General features: G+C 52.1%; 1 protein-coding gene across 1 annotated transcript in view; it reads left to right on the forward strand.

Annotated features, from left to right (window-relative positions):
- Positions 1-12,635, forward strand: part of ARHGAP18 (Rho GTPase activating protein 18) — a 928,328-nt gene that overhangs the window by 435,271 nt on the left and 480,422 nt on the right. Inside the window, exon 7 of the mRNA XM_069607469.1 lies at positions 12,274-12,365. Within this exon, the coding sequence (XP_069463570.1) occupies positions 12,274-12,365 (92 nt within the window). The remainder of the gene's footprint in view (positions 1-12,273; positions 12,366-12,635) is intronic.

Raw genomic sequence — 12,635 nt, forward strand, 5'->3', positions numbered from 1 at the left:
TCTACTTTGGAGGGGCCGAAATCTGACGGCACCCGCGGGGGCGGGGCTTTTATACCATTACGTCCTACGGGGCATGCGTGGGCGGCCCCGGAGAGGACGTAGATGTGGATAGGACACACAAGTGTCGGAAGTTTTTCCTATAGGAAACGACTATATATGTGTACCGAGGGTTCCCAGTCTGACGATGGGGAATATTCTAAGCATGTGAATCCATGAAAGATACCAACGCTGGAGAAATGGAGTTACAGGTAAGAAACTACTCCCTTGTCGAGTGGCCCATGTCCTTTGAATCTGCTCCCCTATCCCTGATTAAATTGAAAAGGCGAGTGAGGGGGGGGGGGTTACCAATTGTCTGGAACATTTTGTAGAACATTTTGCAGAACCCATTCCCTAAGCCGTCTGGCCCTGGTGCCTTTCCCCTGGGTAGCGCTGCTATCGCATCACACGCTTCCTGTATTGTGATGAGGTCCCCTAATTTTCCTTTTTGTTCCGAAATCTCTGGCAGTTTTACGGCTGACAAATAAGACACTTGTTCTGCTGCATTCAGGTTCTCGCTAATCAGCAGTTTTTTGTGAAAGTGGACCATCGTTTCTGGTTTCTCCTCATATCCCGTTTGCAGTTCCCCTCTACTATTTCTTAGCCTGGTAATATGATTATGCACCTTCTGTTTGCGTAGTTTAGCTGCCAAGAATTTGCTCGCTTTCCCCCCGTGTATGTAATATGATTGTTTCGTGTTTAGCAGTATTTGCGCTGTTCTATCTGCAGTGTGGTTTTCTAGTTTGGCTCTGGCCTTTTTTTAAAAAAAAATATTTAAGTCAAGGCAGTTTGACAAACGTACATCGTAAATAGTAGCAAAGACGTGTTAACCCCCAGCCCCTTCCCCTCGGGCCTGTCACCCCCCTTCTCCCCCTCCCTCCGTTCCCCTGCAAAGGCCTTCACTCTCCAAGCTCTCCTCTCCATGGCCCCATAGTTTGTGTCCCCTTCGGGTTCCTCCCGGATTCCCAGGGTCCATCGGGCATTGATGGGTTTATAGGTCAGGGCGGGAAACCGCTGGTCATATTCCAGTACCGGGCCCCAAATGTTCTGGAACCGGTGAAGGACCCCGGCCTTCGCTGCTGTCACCTTTTCCGCTATCAGTATGTCCCATAGTTTTGTCCACCAATGAGCTAAACCGGGGCAGTCCGGGGACTTCCAGTAGCGGGCCAGCACTGATATCCTGGCTAGAAGGCATTGTGTCAACAGTTTCGCCTTATTCCCGAAGCGTGGGTAGATCGCCGGGACTGGGATCCCCAGCAGGACGGGGGCCAGGCTCTAGCGGAACCATTGCCCTCTGATTTGTGTAATCGTCCCCAGGCACTGTCTCCAAAATCGCTGGATTTTCGGGCACGTCCACCACATGTGCAAAAAGGAGCCTGGGTGGTCTCATCCTCTCCAGCAGGAGGGGTCCACCCTGGGATTCATGCGATGGAGCCTAAGAGGGGGGTAGTACCACCTCAGCATGATTTTATATGCACATTCCCTATTGGTGACACAGGTGGATGAGTGTGCTCGGGTCCAAATGTCCACCCATGTTTGGTCTTCTATCGGGTGCCCCAATTCGGCCTCCCACTGGGCCATGCAGCGGGTTCTCTCGACCAGGAAATCGCCTAAAAAGCCTCTATAAAAGGTAGATATCCTGCCTTGAGATGGGGGGGTCCTTGAGCGATAGTTCCAGTGAAGTCGGGACGTGCGTTGCTGCTTGTAGGATTTGGGGCTGTGAGCACCAATGGCACAGTTGTATGTTGGTAAATCTGTCCCTTTCCTGAAGTTGGAACTTCTCCTTGCATCGTTCGAACGTGCAGGGCGCATTTCCCTCGTACATCTGCTCTAAGGTCTCAAGGCCACCCTTTATCCAGTGTTGAAAATTGCACAGGTTTGACCTGGGTGAAAAAGCTGGGTTGTGGAAAATCGGCGATTGCGGGCTCAGGCCCCTCGGGACGCCCTTCCGTTTTAGTGCCCAGTCCCAGGTACTCGGGGTGTGTTTGGTTGCCCGAAGGAGGTCTCCCAGATGTGTTCTGAGTGGGGCCGGCATGTGTGGCAGGAATCGCAGGGGTAGGGGCAGGGGCAGCCGTGACTGTTCCAGTTCTACCCATCTGGGGTGGGTTGTGATTTTGCCATGCGTGAACGTGTGCCAATTGGGCTGCCACTCTGTAGGCCTGCAAGTCCAGGACTCCAAGCCCTCCCATTTTGGAGGCACCCAGTAGTTTTGTAGGGAATTCTAGGTTTCTTACCCCTCCATATGAACTTCACCATTTTGTTCTGTAGATCTCGAAGGGTTGGTGCAGGGATTGCCACTGGGATGGAGGAGCAGGCATAAAGAAACCTCGGAAGAAGGTTCATTTTGCAGGCTGTTATCCGCCCCATTAAGGAGATCTCCTGAGTCATCCAACGTCTTAGGTCTCCCTCCAGTTCTTTAAATAGCCGGGGAAAGTTGGTGTGGTATGTTTCTTTTGGATCCGCCGGGATGTAGACCCCTAAGTAGGGGATGGCTCTGTTTTCCCACTTGATCGGGCTCATCTTGCTCAGTGTTTCCTGTTCCTCCGTGGCGAGGCCAATGCCCAAGGCTGTTTTAGCGAAGTTGACTGAAAAGCCGGATACCTCACCGTAGCTGCTTATTTCTGCCAGGTCATGCATCGGGGAGGGGCGGGTTTGTGAGATCGTTAGCAGGACGTCATCAGCATATAAGGCGATTTTGTGTTGGGAGGGGCCGACCTGCAGGCCTTTGATCTGGGTGTTTTGTCTTATTTTCTGGGCAAAGGGCTCCATGGTAAGTGCAAAAAGCAGAGGTGATAATGGGCAGCCCTGCCTTGTACCACAGGACAGTGAGATCGGGGCCGAGATGGATCCGTTGGTCCTCAGGAATGTTTTGTGTTCTTTGTAGTTGTCCAAAACCATTGTCTGAAAAGCTGTTCCAAAGCCAAAAGCCCCCAGCGTGCGTTTCATGAATGGCCAGTCCACCTTGTCAAATGCCATGGTGGCATCCAATGCCATCAGTACTAGGTTTTGGGAGTTTCGGGTGAAGATGTCCACCAAGTTTAGAGTTCTCCGGATATTGTCCCCTGCTGATCGGTTTAAGATGAAACCTGCTTGGTGTGGCTGGATTATCTTCGGTAGGATGCAACCCAGACGATTTGCGAGGACTTTGGAATACAGGTGTGCGTCTATGTTCAATAGTGCTACCGGTCTGTAGGAGGCTAGGTCTCTCGGGTCTTTCCCTGGCTTGGGTAGAAGAATAGTGGTCGATTCCTGCATCGAGGGGGTCATTGAACCAGAATCTCTGAAGGAGTTGAGAGTTACTAAGGGGTGGTTCAGCTGGTGTTACAATAATTTGTAATATCTTGTCGAGAATCCATCCGGGCCTGGGGCCCGTGTCTTGAGTGATTTAATGGCTTCCTCAACCTCTTCTTCTGTGATTGGTGCCTCCAGGGATTCCCTTGCCGAGGTGGAGAGCTGGGGCAGTGCTGCGCTCTGCAGGTGTTCCTTCTGTTTGAGCCGGTCTCGCGGAGTAGCTGTCATGACCTGAGTTAAGTGGGCTACCGCCAGTTGCTGTTTGTTAGCTTCTGAATATTGAACAACTCCCTGGGTGTCGCGCAGGCCGGAGATGGTGTTAGTTTGTTTTATTTTGGCCAGTTTGGCTACCAGATATTTGTTTGCCTTATTATTCTTTGCGTAGTAGGATTGTTTGGCCTTGGCCATTAATTGCGCGGTCCGTCCCGCATAGTGGGCTTCTAGCCTCTTTCTGGCCATGCGTACGGCTCGCTGCGTTTTGGGGACCAGCCTTTTTCCTTGTGGATCTCCTCTGACGCTTTGTTCTTCCTCCAAGGCAGTCCTGGTCTGCCGCTGTTCCGATGATGGGCTACTCCGTGTGCAATCAGGACGCCTTTGATCACTGGCTTCATGTACTCGCAGTTATTCGCCGGGGAGGTATCAGAAGTTGGATTTTCTTCAAGAAAATTCTTGATTGCCATCGTGATTCTGTCTCTCACCGACATGTCATTGAGGATCGGGTCGTATAATGACCATTTACGCGGAGAATTAGGGATGGGGTTCTGCACCCGGATCTCCATGATCACTGGAGCGTGGTCAGATAGAATTCTTGAGCCAATGGACACTTCTTTGACGAAGGCGAGAGTTTGTGGTGACGCCAGGAGGAGGTCGATCCGCGAAAAGGTTGGGTGGACATAAGAGTAAAAAGAGTAGTCTACTTCAGTGGGGTGTAGGACCCGCCACGAGTCCACCACCTCCAGGGATCTGAATAGGTGTAGGAGGCTCAGTGCCTGGGTGAAGTCGTTCGGAGTCGGAGGGTGTGACTTATCTCTTATCGGGTCTGGTACTCCGTTTAAGTCTCCTCCTATTATCACCTGGCCTTCTATGAAGCACGAAAGGGACGTGCTCAAAAAGTCGTAGAAGTTCGATTGTCCAGAGTTGGGTGCATACACGGAGACAAAGGTATATGTCACCAAGGAGGAGGCATTTGACTGTTATGAACCGGCCTACTGAGCATGTCTTCGTGTCCAGGATTTGAGGGTGTAGGTCTCTCCTGAAGAGGATTACAGTGCCTCCTTTTTTAGTCTCTCCTGAGGCAAAGAATTGGAGTGGATACAGCCAGGAGCGGAGACGCCCGAAATCTGCTCGTAGCAGGTGGGTCTCCTGAAGCAGGGCCACCGCGGCCGCCTCGTCCTGGAGTTTTTACAGGATATTTTTCTGTTTGGCGGGAGAGTTTAGCCCATTGACATTGAGGGAGAGGAGTCTCAGGTTTTGGTGATCTGGGGCCAGATTCTCCCCCGTTGACTGGGTTGGTGGGGGGGGAGGGTCGATAGCGCCTGGGTCAACAGCCATCGCTAGTGAGAGATAAGGGGTCAACCTGCACTTGGGATTTTAACACGAGCCCCCAACGGAGGGCCGTAACTTTAAATAGCGGGTGGGCCGACATTGTGTGAGTGGTCCCACCCTTGGCCAACGGGGCCAACAAGCAATACAGTACTATGGATTTCCAAGGACTCAGAGTGGAACGTCCCTTGGAGCGGGCATGAGCGGTGGATATTGCCCGCCGCCGCAGTTAATTGCACATGTTCCTTACCCCGAAGATGATGGTTCCTTGCGGGGCACGGTCGAGCGGTCGGTGAGAAGTGTGTGGTGAGAGCCTACGTCTTCAGTTATTTCTTCCGGTTGTTCTGCTGCACCTTTGACCATGAGGGCCGCCTTGGCTTCGGGGGGGGGGGGCCAAATCCGGGCCTCCAGTTGTCTGAGTTTGGTGAGGCGGATTCTCTAGGTGAGGTTGGGTGCATGATTTTACTCGCATCTTCCAGGTGACTGATACGTCACACCACGCCTTTAAATGACAACTGCAGGGCCGTTGGAAATAGCCATCTGTATCGCACCTTTTGGTCTTGGAGAAAGAATGCCAGGGGTCGGAGCACCCTTCTTTTCTGGAGGGTGAGCATTGAGAGATCTTGATAAATCTGGATCAGTGAGCCCTGGAAAGAGTTTGTCCCCGGTACGGCTGATCGCCGAGATGGCCTCCTTAGTAGAGAAGAAATGGACCCTGGTGATGACATCTGGGGGGAGATCCGAGTCTATTCCCTGGTGTGGCGCAGTGTAAGGGTGCGGTCTAATACAAGCTGGGTTTCATCCAGATCTGGGAGTAAGGACCGAAAAATCTGACGTATTCCGCCAGGTTTTTGTCGGGTAAAGAGGACAGAATTCCTCGGATCCGGAGGTTGTTGCGGCGGGCCCTATTTTCGAGGTCCTCTTGTTTATACTCTAGGATCTTGTATTTATCGTGTAGGGCTCTGAGCGTTGCACTTCCCCTAGTGTGGTTGTATGTTCCAGTGAGCGATCTTCGACCTCGCCCAGCCTCTGCTCTACCTCAGTCACCCTCTGGTCAGTCTGTTCCACTTTGGAGAGTTCTGCTAGGCATGAGCGGAATTCGGTCTTGATGTCTGCCATAAAAGCCACCAAGTCTCCCTTGGTTGCGAGGGCTTCTTTTCCTCCATGGGGTATTTGCGGGGTAAAACTGGGAGGGTCCTGTTTCTTACCATTTTGTATCGTCGAGAACATAGTAGCTATGTCAGAGTTTTTGCAGGCCTTTGTTTGTTTCGTCATGACGGCTGCGGCGGAGGTTGTGCAGACAATGAAGCTGGGCAGGGATGTGGGCCGCGGCACCCCAGGAAACTTACAGTAGGCAGATCTTGGAGAGAGAATCTGCAGAGGTCGTTGGATTACACCGGTGGTTTCGTTGTGCAGCCAGGGGACCTTATGTGGGGCGCGTGGTTTTAGGGTGCTCCCAGGCCGCAGGTGGGGATCCGCAACTGAGGGTCACAGCCCGCTGGAGCGGGGGGTGAGGCGGGGTCCTGGTGTCTTCCAGCGGAGCAGGCTGGTGGGGGAGGCCAGTGTTGTCTGTGTCCAGAGTCTGTTTTTTCTGTGCCCTCCAGGGCTGAGGGCCCGCTTTCGAGTGTCTGTGGGAGGTGGGCACCAGGCTAATTTTCTGTGTTGCCCACTTTGGCTGCTATCTCAGGTGAGAGGGGCTTCCAGCACAGCCTCAGTGCGTTTCTCTTCGCTGGTTCTTGCGTTTAGCTCTCTCCGAGGGTGGAGCCCCTAATCGGGCCACACCAGAAGCAGGGGCAGGCGGCGGGCCTTCCCAGCGCAGCCTCAGCTACGGTCTCTGCCACCAGGGGGTCCCCACCGGCCGCGCTTGTTCCTCTGGGGGTGGGCTCAGTCCGTCGGCTCTCCTCCCGCCTCCCCGTCCTCGGCGGGGGAGCCGGCTCCAAGACGCCTGTGGAGTGCAGGCTCGCAGCGGTCTCCGTCGCCGCGTGTCACGCCTGGGAGTCGGGGGTGATCCCTCCGGCTAATGCTCGGCTGGCCCCCTCACCGTCATGCTAGGTCTGGGTCGCGTTGTGCATCCGATTTCGGGCTGCAGGCTGCGCCCGGGCTCTCCTCTGCTCCGGTTCCTGAGTCAGCATAGGGTCCGCCTCCATTTCCTGGCTGCGTCTGAGATTGCGGGTGCGCCCGCCATCTTGCTTCCTCTGAGGGGTGCAGAGCACTGTGTTTGACAGCGGTTTCGGGCGCAGAGCTTCCGTGCAGGCTCTTCATCTTCAGACCGCTTGTGCTCTAGCGGTTCTGCTCCTTATTGCTGATGTCGGCGAGTCATTTCAGCCAAGGGAACCGCCCGAATTCTGCTGCAGTAGCGGGTCGATCCACAGGCGGCATCAGTGGAGCAACCACATCGCTGGTGCTCCAAGCCACACCCCCCGGCTCGGGCCTTTTTAAGGTCTCGCCAGGCTCTGGGCGTCTGACGGGTCTTATGGAGCTTTTCAGCATTTCTCACCTCTTCTAATTTGCGCGTTATAAGGGCTCTCTCCCTATAGTATTGCGTTGCTTGTGCTATGAATTCCCCTCTAATTACTGCTTTCCCCGCGTCCCACACCACCCTCCAGTCCACCTCCCCATTGTCCTTTTCAAGGAAATAGTTCCTTATGACTTCTTCCATGTGTGCCCTAAGTGCAATATCCCTCAGGATTGTTTCATTTAGCCTCCATTGTGGTCGGGGGTCTATTTGTTGTCCCTTGCAGTTCTATGCAGTTCACTACTGGGGCGTGATCGAAGAGATATTGAACACCGATTTCTATTTTTTTGACATAGGGGATTAATGTAGAGGACACCAGAATCATGTCTATTCTAGAGTAACCCTTGTGTACCGCTGACTAGTTTGTGTATTCTCGGATATCTGAGTGTAAAAATCGCCACGTTTCTATCACCTCCAAATCTCTGAAAAGTTTTCCGAGGGCCTGTCTGTTTTGCTGATCTGCTGCAGTCGGGGGGGGGGGGGGGGGGGGGGGGGGAGTGTTTTATCTAATTGTGGGTCCATCACACAGTTAAAATCCTCTCCTATTATCACTCGGCCCTCGCACCATCCTCCCACCCGCTGGAGTAGTTAAGGGATGTACTGGTCCTGCTTTTCATTGTGGACGTAGAGTGCTAGTATTGTATACAATTGGCCGTTGACAGTACCCTTTACCCACAGGTATCTACCTTCCTACCTTCCTGATCCTTCATTGTTTGCTGTTTGTGGAAGTCTAAGTCTCTGCTACATAGGATTGCCACCCCTTTTTGTTTTTGTCTGGCTTGAGGCAAAAAACTGAAGAGGGTATGTTCTGCTCCGCATACTTTTTTCATCTTTCTGGAGCAGGTGCGTCTTCTATAGGATTGCTATCTTTGATTGCATAGCTTCCAGTCTGCCTAAGATCGAATGCCTTTTAGCAGGGGAGTTTAGCCCCTGGACATTAATCGAGACAATCTTCACTTCCTCCATTACTCCCTAGGTGAGGATTATCTGCCTGTTGGACTCCATGTTCTTGTTTGCTATAGCTTTCTCTGCCTGTTTTTGCTTACGTTTCACACATTTGTGGAGTTGGCTCACCTTTCTTCCCGGTTTTTGGTTCTTTGCTTTCCTGTCATTCGTTCCCTTTCCCCGTTCCTGGGAGTGCATGAGGCCTGGGCTCCCAAGGGGCCCCCCCCGCTGGTCACAGCGGGCTTAGTGCCTTTAACTCTTCCCCAGTTTACAATAGTCAGGAGTTGTATTATCTGACCCTGCTTCATGATTTATGACCTCCTACCTCCGCGCAGGCGCTTCCATTCAGCCGTGCGGTTTTCTCACATTTGTATAGCAGCACTTCACTCGTCGTCCGTGTGATGGGCCGAGTTCGGATCTGTTGGGCCTCTCCATTCCCGGTCATGAGCCGGCTGCGAGCTTCCGGTTCTTCCTTTCCTCCCTAGTCTTTGCTTTCTCTCCGTTGACCATTCCCATGGTTTGCTGGGCGGGCCATTCATGTTTGGGCGCGGTGGCACGGGCGCCTCTGTTCGTCCTCCAGGTGTAGCTGAGTGAAACCTTTTGCACAGTTGCGCAGTTCCCAATTATCCTCCGTTTTCCTTCCCATGTAAACGACAGGCCATCCGGGTGCGTCCATCTATATCGGAGTTGATGTGTTTGAAGGGCCTTCGTAACAGGTTGCATTAGCCTTCTTTTGTGGAGAGTGATCCGGGCAAGGTCCTGGTAGAACTGTATACGGGACCCATTAATCGTAAGGTCTCAGTTTGTTCTTGCCGCGCGTAGCACCTCCTCTTTCAGACCATACAAAGTCATTGCTATCAGGACATCTCTAGGTCTTGACCCTGGTTCATTGCGTATTGGGCCCACGCGGTGTATCCTGTCGAAGCCGATCGTCTCCAGTTGGATATCTGCTAGCAGGCTGCTAAAGCAGAGTTGCATGGTATCTTTTAGATCCTTGTCCTGCACCGATTCTACCAGGCCTTTGACCCTAATATTAGATCTCCTTGAGTGATTTTCCAGATCCTCCGCCTGGACTTCTAGGTTGTTTGTTGCGGTCGCCAACTGGTCCAGTAGCAGGCTGTTTTGATAAGTTTCTTCCGTAACATTCGAGAGGCCACTTTCGACAATGTCCACTCTTTCTCCCATCTCTGCCATTTCTTTATTGACCTCCTGGAGGGATGATTTCAGGTCCTCCCTTAATTGTTCCATTTGACTATGGAAGGCTTTAGTCATTCTGGCCTCCATTCCTTTCAAGCAGTTCAAGAGTTCATTTTTGTCGGTTACCATTATGCTAGTTGGGAGATCCTTTATTTCAGGAGTCGGCCCCGGTGGAGGGGATGGCGATTCTGCATGTGTTTGGCGCCTCTGCCGCCAGCACTTCTCAATTTGCCCTTCCTGGGGTCTCGCTGGGATTTTTGCTCTGGTTGGGCCCGTTTTGGATTTGGTGCCTGGCATCTGAATTACTCTGGCCACTGTCGGCAAGCTTTATTCCCAGTGTGGAGTATATGTTGCTATCGCTGCCAATGTTCTTTTTGGTTTGGCTTGAGTAATCGGCAATTATATGTCCGTCGCAGGCTTTCGCAGTTCCCCGGCCCCTTGCCTCCCTGGGTCTCGACGGAGCTCGGCCCAGTCCCGTCAGGGATGCTGCTTATCGCCTCAGTGCGCTCCTCAGGCCTGCCCGGCTTCTCCTTTGGTCTGCGGGAGGGCCCCGCTCATGGGGCGTCCTCCCTTCGGGGCCACGGTCTCACCCAGCACCTGGGAGAGTGCAGGATGGACGCCTCCGCTGCTGTCTGGTGTCGCCTGGGCTGGCCCTGAGCTGCTCCCTCCGCGTCGCCGCTCCCCCTCGGGTGTGCGTACGGTTCCCTGGGATGGGGGCCTCCCTCACCTCTGGGCCCTTCGCTTCGCTAGCAACCGCTGCTGGTACTTTTATTACTGCTGTAGCCAGTGCTCTGCAAGTTCTCCCTGGCCTGTCGTGCTACTCCGTTGGGCGGTAAATCCTCGGTCCCTGACGAATGCTCAGTCTGGATCATGTTGTGTTTTCCGGCTGCCCAATTTCGGGTCCCTGCTTCCCACTGTGGCCGTGTCCTGGGAGCTGGGCGAAACCTCCGAATGAGTGTTGTCGCTTGCTAGCTGTTCCGGAGCCCCGTGATTCCTTCTATGGCCTCCGTTGGATTGCTGCGAGGGACGTGGGCTCCGCCACACACCAGGCATGTCCTCGGACCCACACCTCTCAAATGTTCGACCTGGATCGTGTTGTGTTTTCCAACTGCACAATTTCAGATCCCCTGCCTCCCGCTGTAGCCGTGTCCTGGGAGCCGGGAGATGCCTCCGAACGAGTGACGATTACAGGCTGTTGTTACTCCGGGGCCCTGCGCTTCCTTCTGTGGCCTCCGTTGAATTGCTTCGGGGGCCCTGGGCTCTGCCATACACTGGACACTGTGGCTGGACCCACAGCTCACGGATGTTCGATCCGGGTCATGTTGTGCTTTCCAGCTGCCTTATTTCGCTTATTTTCGTTTGCCTGCACGGAGGACCTGAGGTGTGCATCCTTGCGGTCTGGCGGCCATCTTGGAATCCCATACCTACAGTTTTATACTTGTTTTTGCCTGAGAAGTTTGCTATTTTTCTTATTTGCTGTTGGTTATGCTTGCACCCGAGAGCTTCTACTAAAATGGACATGAGCTAAACTACTGGTGAGGCAGCGCTTTTGGAATCTCTTGCGGCACTGGGTGAAGGCCACCTGTACCTCCATCTTGGATTGATTCGCTTAAACCTGCTTGGACAATAGGGTATCATTTTCGACTGGATGTTTATCAGGGGGCGTCTGTCCCAGACCTTTCACCTGAGGATAACTACACTGAATATTGTCCGACTAGAACGACTGACCCGGAAGCGAAGAGCCACACTGTCCCAGGAGGATAGATTGAAACTAAACACTGACTACGGCGGTTTACAATGTGTCATTGTGCTAAAAGGGGAGCGGGGGGAGGGGGAGGAGATACCTAAACAGATGTATGACCAATTTATGGAGAACCCATGAGGGGGAAATAAGGGACGAACGGCTGGAGGCTGGTGGGGTTATTAGTTTGGGCAGTGGGTTGATGGGCAATCTGTTTATGCTGTTTGTAACCAGTAAATGGTCTTGATTTGCCAATTTCCGATACAATGCCTGAGCCTGTCTAATGTTTACATTCATATTTGTATGTGTAACAATACCTACCATATTTTGGGAATGCATGTAAAAACCATGGAGAGATTGGGCATAGGGTGCCCTAGCAAAGATTGGCAGTAACTGCAATGGCAATACTCCAACAGAAGAAGTTGACTATAAACGCCCAACTAGGTTTGTTCTCTAAGGCTATGGTTTGATGTAGCATTTTGCTGAGTTTTAACTAAGCTCCAGGGGACGGTTCCTGTTGTGAGAGTGCCATATGATATATTTTAGGTTATTTATAATGCGCTTAATACCCAGAGGTTTCTAAGCACAGACCCGGGGATCGAATCTGTGGTGTCCCATTGCGTCTTGCTTCCAAGGCGAGCCCATTTCCAGAACAAGTTGTGCATCATTAATACTCATATCTTTTATATTCTATCATTTGACTGGGACATATGGTACCTGGATGCAGGCATAGTATTTGATTAATACGTATTCACTTTATCTCCAGGACCTCCGTTTAATCTTTGAGGGATATTTACAGATTAACACTTAGAGATAATTTGACGTGCCCCAGGCAATCCACATGTCTTACTACTAGAACTGTGGGTATCCAGAATCAATTTACTTAAGTTGTTGGTTACGAAGCAACATTGGCAGGGTGGGCTACTCCTAAGAGTCCACTCCTACCCATCTTCAACCCCTAGAACAGTTACTGCTTTAACTCTGGATTTCCTTATTTTTTTTATAGATTATGGCATCTTTGGTGTGTCTCTCTCGGCTTTACTGGAACAGGATCAGAGGAAATTACCTGCCACGCGGGTACCACTTATTTTTCAAAAGGTGAGATTAAACTAATCATTCTTTTACACATCCAGGTTGCTATATATATATATATATATATATATTTGAGGCTTGTGGAATCTGCTTAGATCACATGCTGTGCATAGGCCGACCTAGTGGAAGCTGTGGAGTATTAGTTTGTTTTTCGAAACTCGAAAATGGGCGTCGACGCAGGGCGTGCCAGTAATACTATCCCTAGTGTGACGTCCACTGTACCCAAGATCCCTCACGCATCTAGGATCCTCAGATTGTTTTTTTCCGCCATACTGG

This window comes from Ambystoma mexicanum, chromosome 4q, assembly GCF_040938575.1.
Source record: "Ambystoma mexicanum isolate Mex_15411 chromosome 4q, UKY_AmexF1_1, whole genome shotgun sequence".
Taxonomy (NCBI): Eukaryota; Metazoa; Chordata; class Amphibia; order Caudata; family Ambystomatidae; genus Ambystoma; species Ambystoma mexicanum.